A 22,220-nucleotide genomic window follows, 5' to 3' on the forward strand; every position below is an offset into this window, starting at 1 on the left:
GCTTATATATATATATATATAACAAAAAAGATATGTAAAAGTATCGGTGTATAACATATATATAATCCCACAGTGATACTTTTGCATATAAAAATAAAAAGATATAAGAAGGTAGATGTTTAATACAAAGTTGTTCTGTAATAGATTACGATCATGAACACCGTGATTTAACATATGTTATACAATTACTTTATTTGATTAACTGAAAACCTTAGATTTACTCAAGAATTTTCTGTTAAAATGGCATTAAGCATTAATCTTAGTTTGTTATTGGTGCCTTGGATAATATAGGGTAGGACTTTCTATCTACCATTAAATTCAGAACAATCTCATGTTTGAGACTAAGCCTTGAAGAGTACATTTTGGTAGAATCACCTTTTATGAAAAGCTTTTCCTGATTGCTTTTCATTTGCTCAGGTAAGCATATTATCGTTAACAATTTGATTTTTGGTAGAAGAACGGTTCATTTGTAAACTTCATGACTTGTTTAAGAGCTGTTGCAGGAGCATCCTCGTGGAATTTGAGTCTTTAATGTTTCAGAGTTAACTTAAGGGAGGTTCATGTCAGTGGGACACCTATACAGAAAACTTGCCCCATAGAACTTTGTCAAAGGAACTTAGACTTTCGATTTGGATATAGTTCCTAGTTGGGATCTTTCTATACAACCTAGTTTTGAGCTTTTTGCTTGTTAATAGTTCGCCCAAGAGATTAATTTGATGACTTCTTATGCTCACATGGCACAAACATACACGAAAACTACCTTTCTTATGCTCATTAAGATTAATTTGATGACTTCAGGATCAAAGTTATAACCCAAGGACCTGGACTCATTCCATGTTCTGATACTAAGTTGGTTAAGCCACATTGTTTACTCCAAGTTCAATTTGATTGAATCCCACTTCTAATTTAACAATTGAGATGGATAGTGGTATCCAAATAATCACTCGAGAAGAGTTAGAAACTGCTAATTAAGGTTGAAAGCTCATGCTTCATAAATAAAAATATAAAATATTAACAAGCTGAACAATTTAATAACATGGTATTTAACCAACAAGCATTTTTTACAGTATTATGTGATTCTGAATTCCTTGTTGCACCAGAGGATACATATGAGTTGCCATTTCACGCTTGTCAAACTCAATTTTTGTTTCAAAACTCTCCTTAAATAAGTTTTCTCATTGCACGATACCAGCTACCTCTTATCGGAGTATCTGTGCTATAATGACGTGCCTAAAAAAGACTTTTATTGCACAAACTAGTCTTCCTCAGTACATAGGATTTTCATACAACGTATACATAACTAATTAACTATTGCATCACACTTAGAGCTAACACACAAGATAGTGATGTTTTAGACACACAGGGTAATATGATGTTACGCATTTCCAATTTTACATAACTTGCACAAACTGTCCTTGATAAAGTAGAAACAATTCAGGCTCACCAGTTCTGCATAGTAAAAGGATAACTGCCTCCAGTAAGGATTAATGTACAAAGCCGCTGCAGTCACCAACAAAAATGATGTGTAGGACACGGCAAAGGTCACACAAAAAACTAACATGTCCACCCAACTACCAATGTCTGAGTCATTTGGAAGAACATCAGGCGCAGGATTGCAACTTCTTGCCAGTGGAGGTCCGCAAAGTAATGGATTACCAATGAAACAGCTCTCTTCAAATGTCAGAAATTGTTCCTTTCTCTCAATTGCACCAGACAAGTTATTGTAAGATACATTGAATGAAGAAAGAAAGGTTAATTCACTTAATTGTGTTGGAATTTCCCCACTCAGCTTATTAAATGAAAGATCCAAACTCTCTGTTTGATGCAACTTGGAGAATGTAGTTGGAATTTTCCCCGTCAAAAAATTATGCGACAAGTTCAATGAATGAATTCTTGTCAAGTTTCCAAGCTCAGATGGGATATTGCCCTTAAGTTTATTGTGGGATAAGTCAATTTCAGACATGTAAGCAAGGATACTCGCTACGTAAGTGTCAGTTCTCCTCTTTGAAGTGAGATTTGCTCTCTCTTGCACATTTGGTAAAGATCCAATGTTTGTAAAGAGCTCATGTTGCTTAGCTCATATGGAATTTCTCCTGACAAATGATTATTTGAGAGATCCAATGTTTGTAAAGAGCTCATATTGCTTAGCTCATGTGGAACTTCTCCTGACAAATGATTATTTGAGAGATCCAATGTTTGTAAAGAGCTCATGTTGCTTAGCTCATGTGGAATTTGTCCTGACAAATGATTATTTGAGAGATCCAATTTTTGCAGTAATGTCATTCGGCCAAATTCACGAGGAATTGAACCATTGATTGCATTTTCAGACATATCTAAATTTTCCAAATTTGGAAAAAATGAACTGATAGTGTACCTCGTGATTTGACCTGATATTGCATTGTCGGATACATTCATTTCTGCAAGGTGGAGATGGGGATAAGATGGCAGCTGGAACTGAGTGAAGGAACAATTTTTAAGAACAAGGTATGTCATTTTTGTGTTGTTTTCCAACAACCATTTTGGAAACTCTCCCTCTAGTTTGCATCCAGTGATATCCAGATAAGTCAAATTGTATTGGTAATGAAGGAAGCTTGGAATAGGGAGAGAATGGGACTCAGTCGTTGAAGACAAACTGAGTACTTGCAATTGAAATTTTGGAACCCATTTTTTCATAGAAGAGTGTGAATCCAGTATGACTTTGTTCCCATTGCCATAGATGAACTTAAGGTTTGAATGATTAAAAAATGGTGTGAATGAAATAGGGACTTCAAATTGGTTTCCATCAAAAGCTAGATATTCTAGGGATGTAAGACTTGCAAGGCTAGAACCAATATTACCAGTAAAGTTATTATTAGAAAGATCCAACTTCCTAAGGGATGAGAAGTTAGCAAAATATGGTTGAAGTGGCCCCTTGAATTCATTATAGCTTATGGATAATTCCTTCAGCATCTTAAGCCCAGGCCAATCTGAGAAATTAAACATGAAGTGTATGAAATATCAATTGCACGTATACCTTGGTTTACAACAAAATTGGTGATATCATTCTGACTGAAATCAAGAATTTCCAAATTGCTTGATGATAATCCTACGCAGGGATAGAGAAAGGTTTGATTGAATATACCATTGTACAGAGTGTAACAGTATTTTACAGATATATACAAATACATACAAAGGATTGCCATGCTGAAGAAAAAAAAGATGATAATTTTAGTACTAACCACTAATATCCAAAGATCCTTTCAATTGGTTTCTTCTTATATAAAGAAATTTGAGATGTCGAATCCCACTTAGAGAAGAAAAAACCTCGTTATTGAAACTATTTCCACTTAGTCCAAGGAATTGCAGATTAGATGGCCATGCGAATTCTTCTTTCCCTGCATGATACATCCAGTTATTATTAGTAGTTTTTAGATGTTGCCTCTCCTCATTTTTCTTGTTGAACCTATGATGTCGTACACTGATGCTTTCGATATCCTTTTCAAATATGTTAATATGCATTTAGTGAAAACCTCTCCTCATTTGTGTTTGTCGATTTCTAATCTTGTCCAAAATTTCTTGGTCAATGATCAATTTATTTTTGTAACTTGTCTTCTGCATAATAAATGCTTTAGCTGTGCAGGTATGATCCTAACACATACTTGGTTAGACGGTTTTTGTGGAGGGATCTTAGTTTCTTCATAAGACCTTAGTGTATTCTGGGAGATTTTAATGTTGTGCTCTCGGCGGATGACTATAAAGGGTGGTGGCGCCTAATCAGGTTTCTTGTAATGAATTCCTTGATTGGATTAATACTAATGATCTTTCTTATATGCCTTTTACTGGATCTTGTTATACTTGGTGTAATGGAAGGAGAGGGTTGCATATAATTCATAGAAGACTGGATAGGGCTTTATGTAATGGAGTTTGTCTAGATGAATGAGGTTCTTGTACTTATCATGTTCTTGTTAAAAATTGTTCTGGTCATTATGTTATTCTTACTAGTCTTGCTAGTAATTCTTTAAGGAAGGTTAACAATTTTCGTTTCTTTTCTATGTGGCTTCAGGACACTTCATGTATGAAGCTTTTCATGATTCTTGGGCTAATAAGGTTGTTGGTTGTCCTATGTTTATTTTGCCAAAAGGTTGAAAATTGAGCTCCAAGACTAGAATAATAATTCTTTTAGTAATGTTCACAATGCAGTTCTTCTTAAGCAGGGTTTCCTCCTTGGTATTCAACAAAACTTAGAGACTACTAGTTTGTCTGATATTGATGGGCTTATCTATGAAGAAAAGATTGCTAAGGAAAAGCTTGATCATGCTCTTCACTGTCAATATTTGTTTTGAAAAGAAAGGGTTAAGATGTTATGATTTAAAGATAGGGATTGAAATGCTACTTTTTTCCATGTTGTGGTTAAGAGGAGAAATAATTTTAGTGGGATTAATCATCCACGGATTGATAATGAGGTTATTCAAGATCCTAAACTCATTGATGATCATAATTTGGACTTTTATAAAATTCTTTATGTTGAGTCTATTTCTAATGTTCTGGATACAAGTAATATGGAGGATTTTATTGGTACTTATATTCCCGAGGTAGTTTCCTCTTAGGAGAATATGATGTTGATTAAATGTCCTGATTTTTTGGAAATCGAGAATGTTGTTTTTAATCTTAATGGTAATAGTGCTCCTGGTCCTGATGGTTTTGCTGGTGTTTTCTATCATTCTTGCTGGGAAATTATTGGGACAAATGTTTGCAATGTTGTTCAATAGTTTTTTAAGAAAAACTGGGTTCTTCCTAGAATGAACAATAATGTGGTATCTCTTATTCCTAATATTCAAGGTGCTCACTCCATTAAAGATTACAACCAATTGTTGTTGCTAATTTCAAATTTAAGATTATTTCCAAGATACTGGCGGATAGGCATGCACTTGTGGCTGCTAGAATCATTTCTCCTAATGAATATGGGTTTGTGCATGGTAGACAGATTCAAGATTGCATTGATATTGCTTCTGAAGCTATTACCATGCTTTCTAAAAAGGTTAGAGGAGGTAATGTGGCTTACAAAGTTTATATTCATAAAGCCTTTGACACACTGAGTTGGAAGTTCTTATTATTAGTTTTGACACGCTTTGGTTTTCACCCTTCGTTTGTCGGTTGGATTAGAACAATTCTCCGTTCAACTATGTTTCTATCAGAATAAATGACAGTTTGGTGTGTTTTTTTCCTTGCAGTAGAGGTGTCAGACAAGGTGATCATGTCTCCTTTACTTTTCTATCTTGCAGGGGAAGTTCTTAGTAGAGGTATCTCTAAGCTTGTGAATGATAAGAAAATTCTACATATGGCTAGTCCGCAAGGTTATCTCACTCCCTCCCATATTTTATATGCTGATGACATATTGGTTTTCTGTAGAGGGGATAATAAGTTTCTTGGAAATTTGAGTATTTTTCTTAAAACATATGGTGATTTTTCCGGTCAATATGTTAATAATTCTAAGAGTAGTTTTTTTACCATGGATAATTCTGCAAGATGTGTCACCAAAATTCAATGTATTCTTTCTTATAGTCATGGTTGTTTGCCTTTCGATTATTTAGGAGTGCCTATCTTTGTTGGTGCTCCAAAGTATCGATTTCTTCAACCTTTGCCCGATAAAGTCAAATTGAAGCTAGCATCTTGAAAAGGTAAATCTCTTAGCATGATGAGTCGAATTTAGTTGGTCAATACAGTGATTACTGGATTTCTAGCTTATAGCTTTAATATGTATAAATGACCTGTTTCACTTAAGAAAGTTGAGCAGTGGTGTCAAAATTTTATTTAGACTGGTAATATTATGAAAAAAGGCATAGTTACCGTGAATTGAGATACGATTTTTTCTCCTCTTGAGAATGGAGGTTTGAAGATTATTAATCTTCTTCATGAAAATAATGCATATTTTCTTAAGCTTGCTTGGAACTTTGCTTATAGCAACATGCCTTGGTCTTTTCTCCTAAAAGCCAGGGTTCTTAAATCAAAATACGAGTTTAGAATGGTTTATAGATCCTCATCTCTTTGGCCTGAAATTAAGCAATTTTATTCTACTATACTTGATTATACTTCTTGGAATGTTGGTACATGTACTTTTATTAACTTTTGGAATGATAAATGGTGTTCTACTACTTCTTTAGTAAATATTGCAGGGTTATCTGATGGTGCTAGCATTCTGAATACACTCTCTCAGTTCTGGACAGGTTGTGATTGGAATACTTCCTTGTCTTTACAACAGATGCCTCATTTTTTAATCATATCGTGGTTAGGGAGGAAAAATATATTCCTAATTGGATTCTAGATGAGTCTGGTCGTTTCACTCTTAAATCGGCTAGGACTTTTTTCTTGGAACAAAGAGTTCCCTGTGGTTAGGGTAAATTCATTTGGTCTTCATCTATTCCGCCTTCCAAAACTCTAGTAATCTGGAAAGTTTTTCAAGGGCGGCTTCCTACAGATCATCATATTCAGAATAAGGGTTTGCATATATGTTCTATGTGTACGCTTTGTTAAAAGCACGAGGAATCTATTCAACATTTATTTTTTGAATGTTCTAATGCTTTGCATATTTGAAGTTGGGTTCGACAGGTTTTTCTTACTTCTCATTTCTCTAATAAGGATGATCTTCTTTCTTTTATTAAGAGTGATAGTAGTCCTTTGGTTAAATTGATTAAGCTTTTTGTGATAACCTTTTCTATTTGGATGATATGGCGTATGAGAAATTATGCTAGATTTCAGGATAAATTGATGTTTATAGGGCTATTTCGGTAATTAAAGATTTAACTTGTCTAATGGGAAATTCGTCTAAAGCTTCAATGAAAAATGATATGTTGGATTTCAGCGTGATTAAGTTTTTTGGTATAAATACTCGTACTAGTAAAGTTCTTCGTCCTCTTCCTGTTAGATGGGAGTTCCCTTCACGAGGTTGGGTTAAAATTAACACTGATGGGGTGTTAGGGGATATCATGGTCTTGCTACTTGTGGAGGTATTTTCCGTGAGAGTATGGGGGAGTTTATTTGATGTGATTCCACTAGCCATATAGAGAATGATTCTTGACATTCTTAGGAATCACCTTGAGCTGGACATTATTGAGGCACTTTTCTTAGAGTTGGATCATTGTTCTAAGACAAGAACTCACCAAAAACTAGTACCAAATCCCAAACTCATTTGGATGTTCCACATATTGTCAAATTGAACCAAAAGAGATGGATGAAAGGCAAAAACACTAATTAATCAACACAAAACAGTAAGGAACCGAATCAAATTGCTGGAATTGAAGAAGAAAAGATGAAAAACAGCCAAGAACACAAATGAACCATAGCTACACAAAACAAGCTGAAATTGCCGAACCAAAACAACTAGAAAACAAGCTAAGACAAGGAAATTAACAAGAGAAGAAAGGAAGGAGAAGAGAATGCTAATGAAGATGGAAGAATGGTTGGATGATCACGCCACTAAAAGTATGGATGCTCCTAGATGAGTGTGCAAGCCGCCACTTGAGGAAACCATGGTCCTTCAAGATAAGACTAGAGAAGAAGGCTCAAAAGCTCTCTAATGCTCACTCCAATTTTGAGTATAGTTTCTTTAGATAAATTCAAATCTGAAAAATACAAAGAGAGCACCTCTATTTATAGCCTAAGGTGCTGAAATGTAAGCTACACAAATTCAAAAAACTCCCTCCCAAAAAGCTTCTAGAATTTGCGCCTAAAACAAAGCATGAGGAAGGTGTGACCTCTTCCTTCACTTTGGCACCTCCTTTTCTAATCCTACACCTATCTACTAACACCCCCCCCCCCCCCCCCCCCCAAGACTCCTAACTAAAGACTAAAAGATGCTATAACAAAAGAGGTTTCTAATGTTTCCCTCTAAGCACCTTCAACTAAAGAAATTACAAAAAGAGAAAATAAATGTCCCCTAGCTCCTAAAGCTTTGAACATGCTTCTTGTAATCCTTTGAGGTGGGCTTTGACCTCCATGGGCGTCCTCCATTTGTGCCTCTACCTCTTCTTGATCTTGTTGATTGGCCTCCATGTCCTCTTGAGCTTGATCTCCATCATTATTAGTGCTTTCTCTGCGTTTCGTGAAGTTCAGACTGCTATGGTTGATAAGTTTTATGGAGTTATACATGTTATAGAGGAAACTCAAAAGATGGGACTTACTAATGTATGACTTGAATGTGATTCTGTCTTGATTTGTGTTGCGTTTACTACTAGGACTAATGTTTTGTGGATGCTTTGTGATCGATGAAATACTTGTCTTAATTACTGTGAGAAAATTAGGTTTAGGGTTACTCATATTTTTCGTGAAGGGAATGTGTGTGCTGATAAGTTGGCTAATTTAGGATTTATTCATAGAGAATCATTTCATTGGTATAGTATGCTTCTATCTAGTATGTTCTTAGAATTCTTTATGAATAGGTATAGTCTACCTATGTATCGTTTTTGTTAACATATGAATTTTGGTCTAGTCCCCTCATATTTCTTTTTTGTATTTTTTTTTAATAATAATTTTTTTATGTGATGGCAGATGATTGTTGTTACTTGAGGTGTCAACCGAGATGTCAACCAAGATGTCAAATTGCATAGTGATGCATAACAGGAAAACTTTTATTAAAAAAACTACTAAAAAGAATATTTATAATACTTATTTATTCACTTAATAGAATCGTATTATATTTGGATTATTTATCTTTTAAATTTTGAATTTTGGACTATATTTTTAAAATCTATCCATAATTTGAATTTATTTGAATTATTTTTTTTCATCGATAAATATGTTTTTATAATATATACTATCAATTAATACTATAAGAGTGCAATACTTTATTTTATAATACAAATGGTTATGTGTTGAAATTTATGGACTTTTCAAATATTAATTATCTTAAAAATCAAATTAGCCATGATATTTTATTACTTGATTGATTAAATAGATTTTTTTAAATTGGCATTGTATTAACTTAATAAATAAGAGTAATTATTTTATATATTGATTGTAAGATTTTTTAGTAGAGATGGTTTAAAAAAAATAAAGATTAAAATTCTAATTATGTTAAATATATAAATTTGTTAACTTCATCATCTCTTTGAACATTTTTTCTCACATTCTTTTTATCTTTCCTCTAGATTTTTAATCCAATTATTCAACTTTTTTTTAATTAAAATCCACCTTATAGAACATAATAGAGATTACAATAATCTTATTCAATTAGATTTTATTTTAGACTAAGATTTGCCTCTCAGATCCCAAATCTCAAATCTCTCTTTCTTAGTATTGTTTGCATTAGGCACATTTCAGTCTTGTATGTGAGATCTAAATCGATCAGGTTAATCTTTGCTAGGTCTAGGTTCACAATGATGTATTTTGTTTTTGAATCAGAGTTCTCTTGGAACAAATTAGGACTTACGTTTTTAGTATATTTATGATATATTTATTAATTATGAAATGAAATAACTAATATTAATTTATTAAGAAGTGAACTTTAAGCCTAAATCAACCTCATAAATCGGTTTATGAGGTGAGGTTTGACTCACTTATATACTATGAAAGACTCTAATCTCTAGTTGATGTGAAATCTCCAACACACCCCTCATGTTGTGCGTGGGACAATATAATATGGGTGGTCTGATAAAGGTCTGATAACGGGTAGCCTGATAAGCCCAACAAACACTTGTTAGGATAGACTTGAAATGACTATGATACCATATTAAGAAGTGGACTTTAAGCCTAACTCCACCTCATAAAGTTGACTTATTAAATTTATTTTAAGAGAAATAGTACATTGTTTTTATTTTTTTAAAATTAAAAAACATTTTTAAAAATTGAATTTAAATGTATGTATACGGATTAAAAATTATTAAAGTGATATTTGTAAGATTAAAATGAGTAATTTTAAAGTATATGAAATATAAGATAAAATGTGTACAATTATGCAAACAAAATGAATAATTAAATGTTAATTCTAAAATATTATTATACATTGAAAAGGAGAAAATAAATTTCCTAAAATAATGGATAAATATAGTTACCGCTTATATTTAAGGCTCCTTCTAGTCCTTGTAGTAGATTGTGACTTAAATCAAGGTGTGAAAGGCCGCTGAGAGATGAAAGAAATTGGTCACTCAAGCTGTTTTGACTCAGCCACAACTCTTGTAAATTGGTTGGCCATTTAAATCTATATATCTCTGATAAACAAAATTGAAAAGCACAACTTAATTATTAGTAGTCACTATAATAATAATAAGAATAAGGAGCATGTATATTGGAATGAATTCATATCTATTTTAAATAAAATACTATTCAATTATCAATAACAACTAACCTTTTATGCCCCTCTTAGACTCATTCAAGTGATTTCCCATTAAGTTAAGGGTCTCCAAATAACTCAATTTTGAAATATCTAATCGTACAATATTCCGATTATAGATAGTTAGATATATTTTCTAATAAAAAGCAAACAATGAAGATTTCTGATGTAGAAAACACACTTAAAATTGATCTCCAAGTCAATCCACTGTTTACTAAATATAAGGACTTGAGGGATGAGAGTCCACTAAGAGCAGACCCAATATCAGTGTGGTTTAAGTTGTTGCCTGACAAGTCAAGGAGCTCAAGATTCCTCAATTTTGAGCATAAAGCTGCAAGGAATATATCCTCCATTAATTAACAAGTAAAAACCCACTGCTCATCTTTATTAATGAAATGGAAAAGTTACCTCCTATACCTTTAATGTGAACATCCGAGTCCAATCCAGTCTCTTGCAAATACAGTTCCTTTAAAGATGTAAATCCCTCAAGGGATGACAAGATGTGATTGGTTAAAATATTCTCACTTATGTCAAGGACTTCCAGATTAGGCAGCATTGATGACAGAGGTTCGAAAACTTATACATGTACATGTATTCAATATAACGTGAAAGAAACCAACAAATGTGAAAAAAATATTATTAAAAAATTATAAGAACTACATAAAAATAAAAAATATCATTATTGTGATTTATTAGAATAAGATAGACAAATAGGTAGTCTCACCGTGGAATGAAGATGCATTGAACCCGTTATCAACTAACTGAAGAGACTTAAGAGATGGAAGGCCATCCAAACAAGATACAATGCTGGCAGCAGTATTCAGTCTGTTATGACTGATGTAAAGGAGCTCCAGATTTGGCAAGCCTGAAAAGTATGTAAAATAGTGAGTATGCGGTACAACATTACACACACATTCGTACTTTTAAGTTAGTAAAGACCAATCTACTTTTACTCATTCATACCTTCACCTCCCACACAACCAACTATATTACCATCTAACAAGTAGAGGTTCTTCAAATCTTTGAAGCCAGAAAAATCGGAGTAATTAATATATTGTTGTTGGATTGAATCCCACAGTTGGAGTTGAGCCACCCTCCCTGTGGAGGAGTTGCACTGCACTCCTTCCCATTCACAGCAATCGGTGTGGAGTTCCCAAAAGGAATAGAAAGCAGTGCCGACACGGGAATTTAGGGCCAAAAGTGCTTGTCTCTCTTCCTTCAAACATCCTCCACAGCAAAGGGCTTCGAATAAAAGGAAAAAGAGGAAAAATAGTGTGACACTCTTCATCTTCATCTTCCTCTCATCAAGGATTTGCTTTCCCTCCTTTAAATAGGAAACCACCAACACTACATACTTTAATGCTGCAATGCATGCATTTTATCATTAGCGAACAACTTCTTCAAGGGTCGATGACGCGCTTAATTTCCCCATTCACCACGCTTCATACTTATCAACCATCCAATTTATTATTAATTTTTATTTCTAATTAAATCATTCTTCTTCTCTAACTATATTATTTTGTTATCAAAACGAAGTTATCACGTAATTGTATGGAAACATATTTGGAACTCACACAAATACTTTACTTTTTATTTTCCTTTTCAAAATAAGCGTTGAAAATTTTAAAGAGTGTTTACTCCACCAGATTTATTTTAATATTTTTTAATTTTATATTTTCGATTTGTTCTGTTTAGTTTTATTTTTAAATGAAATTTCCATATAATTTTTAAAATTACATCAACATAAATATCCATCATAAATTTATCTAATTTTTTTTAAAATATTTATAATAAAAATACTTTGTTTACTATAAAATTTAATTTTTAATATAATTTATACATTAAAAATACTTATTTAATTTTAATAATATGAATAAATATTGTTATATTTATACTAAAATAGAAGTAATATTTAAAGAAGATCACTTGACTAGGTGAAAGTCACCCACCAAGTAGAATGCAAAATAGATATTCCTCATTAATTATGTTATAATTAAAAATAAATGTTTACATCATATAAATTATTTATAAACCTAAAAGTAAATATAATTTATAAATTTAATATAATTATCTTTCACAAAGTTTAATTATATATGTTTGAAACATAAAAATATTTATTTACTATTTATTTTAATTTAAAAAATATTCATATATAAACTAAATTATTAATGACAAAACATATAAAGACTAACGAAAGATAAAGAAGTATGACTTGACGTCAACTAATAGGTCAAAACCACCACATCAAGTGGAATCCAAAATAGACATAATTCAGCAATAATTATGCTATAATTAATAAAATAAAATTGCATAATATTATAGACTATAAATGTACAATTTAATTCATATATTTAAAATATTTATATTTTCATTAATTTAAATCATAATAAAAAAATACATTAAAAATATTTATTAATTATCTATTTTAGTTAGTTAAAATAAATATTAATAGTTAATTAAACATATAAGACCAAGGATTAAAAAAGAGATTACTTGACTTCATCTAAAGGCCACAACCATCACCAAATTGAATCAAGATATATTTCTAACTATGTTCTATAATCTATCTATATATATACATTAATATAAATTATTAAATGAAAAATATAATATATATATTTAATAATATTTATTTATCATAATTTTAATTATAATATTGTAACATCAAGTGACCTCCTTCTTTTTAATCTCTCAATTTTCTTTTCCAAATCCCATCTATTTCAAAATTTGATTGTACCTTGCAATAACTAAGGAATTAGTAATCAATTTTATCCAATCATAATTTAAGACAGAGTAAATTTCTATTTACTATAAAGATTTATTGTTCTATGCTTTTCTTTATGATATTGTCATCAATATGGGTGTAGTCAGTTGAGAAAAATGGTAATCTTAACATGATTAACCTTATTCTGAAATTTAGTGATGTTTGAATAACTTACTTTAGATATCCATATTTTGGAGTGATTTTCCCGATTAAGCTAGAATTTCCATTGGAATAACAAATTTCAGGTAAGGGAAGCTAGTATTCTCTTTCAATAGAACTTTACACTACAAGAAATATGCTTATTAGCATGGGCCAAAAAGGAGACACTAGGTGTAAATAGCGGTTGCAAAATAGAGTTATCGTGGACTTAACATTTTCTTGAATTTGGAAGCTAACTACGTGGACGTAAAACATTGGTGTGGAATGTGTGGGACACAAGTAGCGTCAGCTAGACAGCCACATGGGCTTCGCACCATGTAATATTTTCGTCCGCCTAACCTACATATACTCCATACAAGAGGCAATTAGTGTCAGCCTAGTCTACATGAAATCCACACAAAATTATGTTTTATATTATTTATTTACATAGGCGTGGGCTTGGCAATGGATAACCCAACCTAAATTAATTTGAAAAATACACCTAATCAATATTCTACAAACCCACAAACCCCACCTAAATTAATATGAAAATACATCTAATCAATATTATGCAAATGCACAAATCCAACCTAAATTAATTTGAAAAATACACCTAATCAGTATTCTGCAAACTAACAAACCCAATTGTACCGTCCCAAGATTGCTAGGAATTGGATCAAGTAGGTCGACCTGCCAAGGGGCATAATGAGGCCGGCCAAGCAAGCCCAAAATGCAGTAAAGTGGGCCTTAGTCCAACCCGTTGATCTTTCAAAAATAATATAAAAAATAAACAACCTCATTAATGGATAATTAGTACATTTTAACACACAATATCTTTAAATACTCTGATTTACTTGCATGCACTATTTATTTGCATGCACCTCGTTGATGACTTCTTACGGCAAGTGCACCGCGTTGTCATAAGTAATAATTTATCCCTAAGAACAGATATCGATCCTACAAGGAACAATGAATTATCAAGTACAATAATCGCTAAATATAGAACAAAACAATAAAAATAGTGTTGAATTGATTGTGTTGACAATGATCAATAAGAAAACAGAAAAAGAATTAGTTGCTTCAAGTTGGAAAAATAGAGATTAGGTTTCATCTCTCTCACTCTCATGTATTTTGATTAACATGTCAATATTAAGTTTTTTTATTGAAATTGATGCCCGTAGAAAATTCATTTATATCGATGTCTTGCATATAAAATCCCTAAGAATGTTTCCTAAATATCAATTTATCGCATATTTCTAAAAACAACTTAGAATCACACTTGGACGTTAATGACAATTAACATTTCAAGTCTATTTCTAGCATTCAAATATGTTAAGTATTGTTATTTAGGTCACAACCTTAAAAATACCTTTCAGTCAGATTTAAGATTCTCAATTTGTTACGGAAAATTAAAAGTAAAACAACAATACCAATAATCAATCAATCAAAATATTTTAATATAAGATATCACCTCAATACATAAGAGTTCGAGTAGATTACTCCCAATCTCAAATGGTAGAATTAGTCACGGATACTTCTAGCACCTTCCATTCTCCCATTTGAGTTATAATTCAATCTATGGTGTTTTTCTCTCAATCTTGCACACTAGGATTGAGCCACTAGCTCCCTATTTAACCTAATTTTCTAGGGATAGGTCGCTACCTATGTCGTGCTAATGGGCTAAGTGTAAAACATAAAAGAAGGCCCAATCTTTCTAATGCATTCTCGCTCAAGGGAAATACTCTTGTTGCGAAATTGACTTTTTTGACGCTTCTATTCTGGAACCTTCCAACTTTCTTTTTTTTTAGCTCAAATCATTCTCCTTTACTCCAAATCTCCAATCCTCCCTTAAAAACCAGCAATTAACACCTAATTTTGAAATAAAATACTCTTATTTAAATAAAGATCATAAAAAATGTAAAAAGGTGTAAACACTACAAGAAAATCATGAAATAGAAACCAATTTTTAGAGACCAAAATAATTAGTTGCAATAATAACTAAATTAGAGACCATTTTAGAAACTAAAAAAAAAATTGGTTTCTAAATTAGTTTATATTATTGTTAAATAGTTTCTAAATTAGTATCTAATTAGCAACCAAGGTTTTAGAGACCAAATTTAGAAACTAAATAATTGGTAGTTAAAACCTTGGTTGCTAATTAGATATCAATTTAGAAATTATTTAATCGTAACAAAAATTAATTTAGAAACCAATTTGTTTTTTAGTTTCCAAAATAGTCTCTAATTTAGTTACTATTGCAACTAATTATTTTGGTTTCTAAAAATTGGTTTCTATTTCATGATTTTCTTGTAGTGAAATTCATAAATTAGGGATTATTTTATATGTAAATTAGCAATAAATTCTCATAAGTGCCTATATTTTAATATAAAATATTACTAAAATTAGGCACTTATCACTCTCCCCATCTTAGAATCATGTTTGTCCTCAAGCAAAGTAAATGAATATATTTGAATTTAAATATCAAACAACATAATTCACTAAAAAAATAGATAAAATTAGAAACTTATGATGCTTCCAAATTCAAATCCAGAAAAATATAGACATAATCAACTTCCAGGATCAAATCAAAACAAATAAATGACAATTCATCAAGGAATTCCTCATATGCTCACAAGTAAGTGTTTCTCTCTATTTTCACTTAATCATAACAAATCACAGTTGTAAATATTGGTTTTTCTTTGATAACCAAATGCATAACTTAAAAAAGAATAACATACCTACAATTCAATTATAGAGGACATATATGTTATCTAATCACCATTTTCTTTTGATGTCACCTTTTTCCTCATTTTCTTTGTAACTTTTCATGATATTCATGATGAATTTTTTTCTTCTTTTCTATTTTTTTTTTATCAAGAATAGGAAAATATTCTTCCTATTTTCAACTTTTTGAGCTTTCATAATCAAAACGAACCATTCCATTTTCTATATGTATTGCATCTATGTTCTCCTCCTTAAACATGCTAAAAGGTAGGAAAATATATCATTAAAGGTTAAGGTGCAATATTAACAAAAAATTTCTTAGCCCAATGGGATATATAAAAAAATGGAATTCTAATAAGATAAAGGTTGGCTATTTGGCCCTTGGTTCCTAATTAACACAAACAAATGTCTCAATCATCTTCATGTTCTTTTGTGATGTAACAAAAGTAAAAGTTAAGCAACCACAACTATCAATTCACCAGTAAAACTCTCAAAACTATTTAATATTCACACACCACTACAAAAAAATCTGGAATTACATACCGATTATTATACGGATAAAAATCCGTATGTAAAGTCAATGTTACATACGAATATTTACATACAGATTTTAATCCGTATGTAAGATATTTAAATTTTAATTAAAAAACATAAATTATTACATACAGATTATATCCGTATATAACTTATTTCAAATTTAATTAAAAATTAAAAAAATATTGCATATAGATATATTAAAAATTTAATCAAAAACATTATTACATATAGATTAAATCCGTATGTAACTTCTTTGAATTTTAATTAAAAAATAACAAACAAATATTACATACAAATTAATGTAATTGAAATAATAATAAAAAACTTACGGATAAAATTCGTATGTAACTTATTTCAAATTTATTTATATACGGATATTGACATATGAATATTGATAATATTGATAATATTAATAATGTTTATAATATCTATAATATTAAAAATATTTATAATATTTACAATTTTTACAATTTTTACAATTTTTACAATTTTTATAATATTTACAATATTTATAATATTTACAATATTAATAATGTTATCAATATTAATAATATTAATAATTTATAATATTTATAATAATAATATTATTAATATTTATAATATTAATAATATTAAAAAATTGTTACATACGAATCTTATTTCAAATTTAATTAAAAAATAATTAAAAATGTTACATAAGGATATAATCTATATGTAATTTATTTCAAATTTAATTAAAAATATTACATACGAATAAAATTCATATGTAACTTATTTCAAATTTAATTTATTTGTGGAGGTATTTTTCGTGGGAGTATGGAAAACTTTATTGGAGCTTCTTTTGCGTTTCTTGAAGTTCAGACTGCTCTGATTGCTGAGTTTTATGGGGTTATACATGCTGTGGAGGAAGCTCAAAAGATGAGGCTTACTAATGTCTGGCTGGAATGTGATTCTGCTTCGGTTTGTGTTGCATTTACTGCTAGGGCAAATGTTGTTTGGATGCTTCGTCATCGATGAAATACTTGTCTTAATTACTGTGGGAAAATTAGGTTTAGGGTTACTCATATTTTCCGTGAAGGGAATGCGTGTGCTGATAAGTTGGCTAATTTAGGATTTATTCATAGAGAATCTTTTCATCGGTATAATAGGCTTCCATCTTGTCCGTTCTCAGAATTCTTTATGAATAGGTATAGTCTACCTATGTATCGTTTTTGTTAACATATGGATTTTGGTCTAGACCCCCCGTATTTTTGTATTTTATTTTAAATAATACTTTTTTCATGTGATGACTAATGATTGTTGTTAGTTGATGTGTCAGTCTAGCTGGAATCTTAAGTTGCATAGTGATGCCTAACATGATAACTTTTATTTAAAAAAAAAACTTAAAAAAAAACTAAAAATATTAATAATATTTATAATGTTTATTATATTAATAAATTTTTTAATATTAATGATTTTTAATAATATTAATAATATTTATATTAATATTATTAATAATAATAATGATAATAAGTATAATAAAAACCATAAGATGACAAAAAAGTTTGTGTGGTGTAGTGGTTAAAGTTTATTTGGTCACTCAAGGGACTTGGTTTTGAGTTCTGCCTACTGAAAATTGATTGGGAGACATATAGGAATAATAGAACCTGCCCATAAGGCTTTACCTCTTTCACAATATAAGGACCTGTCCATTTCGATTTTAATTTCCCAGGAAAAAGTCTCAATCTAGAATTGAATAACAACAAAAATTGTCCAAGGTGGAAATTTCTTTCCACAATCTTCTTGTCATGATATTTCTTTCTGCGCTCTTTATAAAGCTTTGAAGAATTGTATGCATTTAATCTCATCTCTTCAAGTTCCTGGATTTGCAATTTTGTCTTTTCCCCTACTGCTTTAGCATCTAAATTTAATGTTTTTAATGCCCAATATGCTTTATGCTCTAATTCTACTGGAAGATGACATGCTTTCCCATTAATCAGCTGAAATGGGGAAAGGCCAGTAGGAGTTTTAAACGCAGTGTTATATGCCCACAGAGCTTCATAAAGTTTGATTGACCAATCTTTCCTTGATGTCGCCACTGTTTTCTCTAATATTTTCTTAATTTCTCTATTAGAAACTTCTGCTTGCCCATTCGTTTGTGGGTGGTAGGCTGATGCTACTTTATGACTAACCCCATAATGCTCTAACACTTTCTTCAACTGGGTATTACAAAAATGAGACCCACCATCACTTATCAATACTCTTGGAGTTCCAAATCTGCAAAAAATATTCCTTTTAAGAAATTTAATGACTGTCTTGGAATCTGCATGCTTGCTGGAATTGCTTTCACCCATCTAGAAACATACTCAACTGCCACTAGTATATATTCATTTGAAAAAGATGATGGCAAAGGCCCTATAAAATCAATGCCCCAACAATCAAAAACCTCAATTTCTTGAATATTTTGTAATGGCATCTCATGTCTTCTAGAAATGCTTCCTGTCCTTTGGCACCTGTCACATCTTTGTACTACCGCATGTGTATCTTTAAACAAAAAAGGCCAGAAAAAATTTGATTGGAGAATTTTTGCAGCGGTCTTTTCCCTATTAAAGTGTCCTCCATATGCTGAAATATGGCATTGCCATATAATTCTCTTAGCTTCATCTAATGAAACACATCTTCTCAGCAAATTATCTGTACCAATTTTTAACAAACAAGGATCATCCTATACATAATGATTGGCATCCTTAAAAAGTTTTCTTCTTTGATGCCAGTCCAAATTCTCCAGGATTGCTCCAGTAGCTTTAAAATTGGCCATGTATGCAAACCATGGCCTCTCTTTGATTAGCAACAGTTTCTCGTATGGAAATTCAGCAAGAACTTCAGGCTCCAATGTGGTTACCTCATCATTTGCTAGTCTTGATAAATGATCCACTACATTGTTCTCACATCCTTTCTTATCTTTGATCTCCAAATCAAATTCCTACAACAAAAGTATCCATCGTATAAGCCTTGGCTTAGAATCTCCATTATTCAATAAATATTTAATTGCAGCATGATCAATGCAAACAATAACTTTAGAACCTATAAAATAAGATCAAAATTTCTCAAGTGCATACACTATAACTAGTAATTCTTTTTCTGTTGTGGTGTAATTACTTTGGGTCTCATTTAAAACTTTACTTGCACAGTGTATTACTTGAAAAATTCTCTCTTTCCTTTGTCCTAAAACTGCTCCTACTGCATAATCACTAGCATCACACATTATCTCAAAATTATGTTTCCAATCAGGAACAGTTATGATAGGTGCGGAAATGAGTTTTTCTTTCAACATATTAAAAGCAGTTAAGCAGTTATCATCAAATTTAAAGGAAGTATCCTTATTGAGAAAGTTGCATAAGGGCTTTGAAATCTTGGAGAAATCTTTAATAAATCTTCTATAAAATCCAAAACTTCTGATTCCTTTAATGTTGATTGGTGGAGGTAACTCCTCAATGACTTCAACCTTTGCTTTATCGACCTCCAACCCTCTTTGATAAATTTTATGGCCTAAGACAATTCCTTCAATGACCATGAAATGACATTTCTCCCAATTTAGCACAAGATTTGTCTCCACACATCGCTTCAGTAGGAGATCAAGATTGGCTAAACAATCATCAAAAGAAGATCCAAAAACAAAAAAATCATCCATAAAAACTTCAATGCATTTCTCAGTCATATATGCAAAAATAGCAAACATACACCTTTGGAAAGTTGCTGGAGCATTACATAACCCGAATGGCATTTTCCGAAAAGCAAAAATGCCAAATGGGCAAGTAAATGTTGTCTTCTCTTGATCTTCTAGATTAACTACAATTTGATTATATACTGAATAACCATCCAAAAACAATAATATGCTTTACCTGTCAATCTTTCCAACATTTGATCCATAAAAGGTAATGGATAATGATCTTTCAGTGTAGCTTGGTTTAGTTTCCAATGAATGCACCTCCTCCATCCTATAACAGTTCTAGTAGGAATTAATTCATTTTTTTCATTATAAATAACTGTCATACACCTCCTTTCTTAGGTACCACCTGTATCGAACTAACCCACATAGTGTCTGAAATGGGATAAATCATTCCTGCTTCTAAAAACTTTTGTACCTCCTTTCTAACAACCTCCTTCATGGAATGATTCGAAAATGGACATACTAATTATTTTTTGAAATGTTAATTCATATTAGATTTAATTAACTTTTTGGTCCCTACTTTTGGTATCAATATTCAATTCAATATAGTGGTTTTTTAAAAAATCAATTTGGTCCCAAGGTTTTTTAAAAATGTTCAATTTGATCCACTCCGTTAAGTTTTCACCAACGGCGTTAACGAATGATGACATAGCACACACTCCAAACGTGGATGGGAGAGAAAGAAAAAAAGATGAGAGAGACATTACTCATACAAGAGACTAAATTGAAAAACGTTAATCTACAGTTGTGTCAATACTTGTGGGGGTGATGCAAAAGTACAATGAAAAACGTTAATCTTTAGTTGTGTCTCTATTATAAATGCTACGTGAGGATTTTTATGCATTTGGGATAATGAAGGGTTTCAATTTTTTTTTGTGTTTTGTGAAAGTAGTTATGTAGGGTTAACATCGAGATGGAAAGAAATAGAGGAAAACATAATAATAAACAATGTGTACACATCATGTCAATATAAACAAAAGTTGATTATGTGGGAAGAAATCAAAATTATTAAAGGTAAGAGAGACACATATATATGATCTCCAACAATGGATTTCAACCGTGTAAAGTGAAAGGAAGAGAGTAAATAGTAGAAAAACGAGGGGGCTAAAGCCATTTCAAGTGATGGATCGTTGGATTATTTATATAAATTTGGAAAGTTTTCAAGAAGAAAACCAATCCTTTATTACCATTATTCTAAAGGTAAATAATCCTCAATCTTTATAGTTGGGCGTCCATAGTGGCTAAAATTTTCTATAGGAGAGTTAAAAGGGTGCTGCCTACAATTATAGATAAGGCAATAAGCTTTCTTGGGAGAGAAGATAGATTCAAAGTGTTATGATAGCAACTGAGGTCATTGATGAAGCAAAGAAGGAAAGAAAAGGTGTATGATTTGTAAGGTGTTCTATAAAAGTTTATGATTCAGTGGTTATGAATCCATATCAATCCAAATCTAAATATTTGGATCAGATTTAAAATCTAAATCCATGTTTTTTTAAAAACAATTTGGATTTCTATAAATCCAAATTCAAATATTTGAATTGGATCTAAAATTCAAATTCATATTTTTTATAAATTTATATAATATCAAAAAATTATTAATGTAATGTAATTTAATTTTTTTATGATAAAGATTAATTATTAATTTTTTTAACGTTAAGCTTATGTTTTCAATTAGTTATTAATTTAATATTTTATAGTAGCTTAACATTTTTACATTTACGCATTTATTATTTATTTAATATATATTTAAATAAGTAAGTTTGATTTTAGGAGAAATTTTTTATCCTGATTTTATTTTCAGTTATATCTATTCAGATAAAATATAAATTAAATAATTTTAATACGTTTAATTTAAAATTTTCATTTTATGCATATTTTAATTTTGATAAAAAAAACTTAATATAAAATTACTCCATTATTTTTTATTAAGATAAAACATTCTCTATTTTTTATTTTTTTGTTATAAAAATTATTTAATTTTTAAAATATTAAAATAAATTGTATGAAAGGGATTATTTTTCACTGATGTCAATTCAGTAGAAAAAATTTATTTTTCAAATTTCTAA

The 22,220-nt window shown here is 30.7% G+C and overlaps 1 protein-coding gene across 1 annotated transcript; it reads right to left on the reverse strand.

Moving 5' to 3' along the window:
• Positions 1-1,375: 1,375 nt before the first annotated feature.
• Positions 1,376-11,597, reverse strand: LOC137824592 (cuscuta receptor 1). Its single transcript, XM_068630256.2, has 8 exons — positions 11,267-11,597; positions 11,028-11,168; positions 10,721-10,879; positions 10,485-10,634; positions 10,319-10,396; positions 10,026-10,181; positions 2,078-2,966; positions 1,376-2,036 (listed from the first exon to the last, which is right to left on the reverse strand). The coding sequence occupies exons 1-8, from the start codon at positions 11,595-11,597 to the stop codon at positions 1,376-1,378; spliced, it is 2,565 nt and encodes an 854-aa protein (XP_068486357.2).
• Between the last annotated feature and the right edge of the window lie 10,623 nt (positions 11,598-22,220).

Source organism: Phaseolus vulgaris, chromosome 8 (genome assembly GCF_051622355.1).
Source record: "Phaseolus vulgaris cultivar YP4 chromosome 8, ASM5162235v1, whole genome shotgun sequence".
Lineage (NCBI taxonomy): Eukaryota > Viridiplantae > Streptophyta > Magnoliopsida > Fabales > Fabaceae > Phaseolus > Phaseolus vulgaris.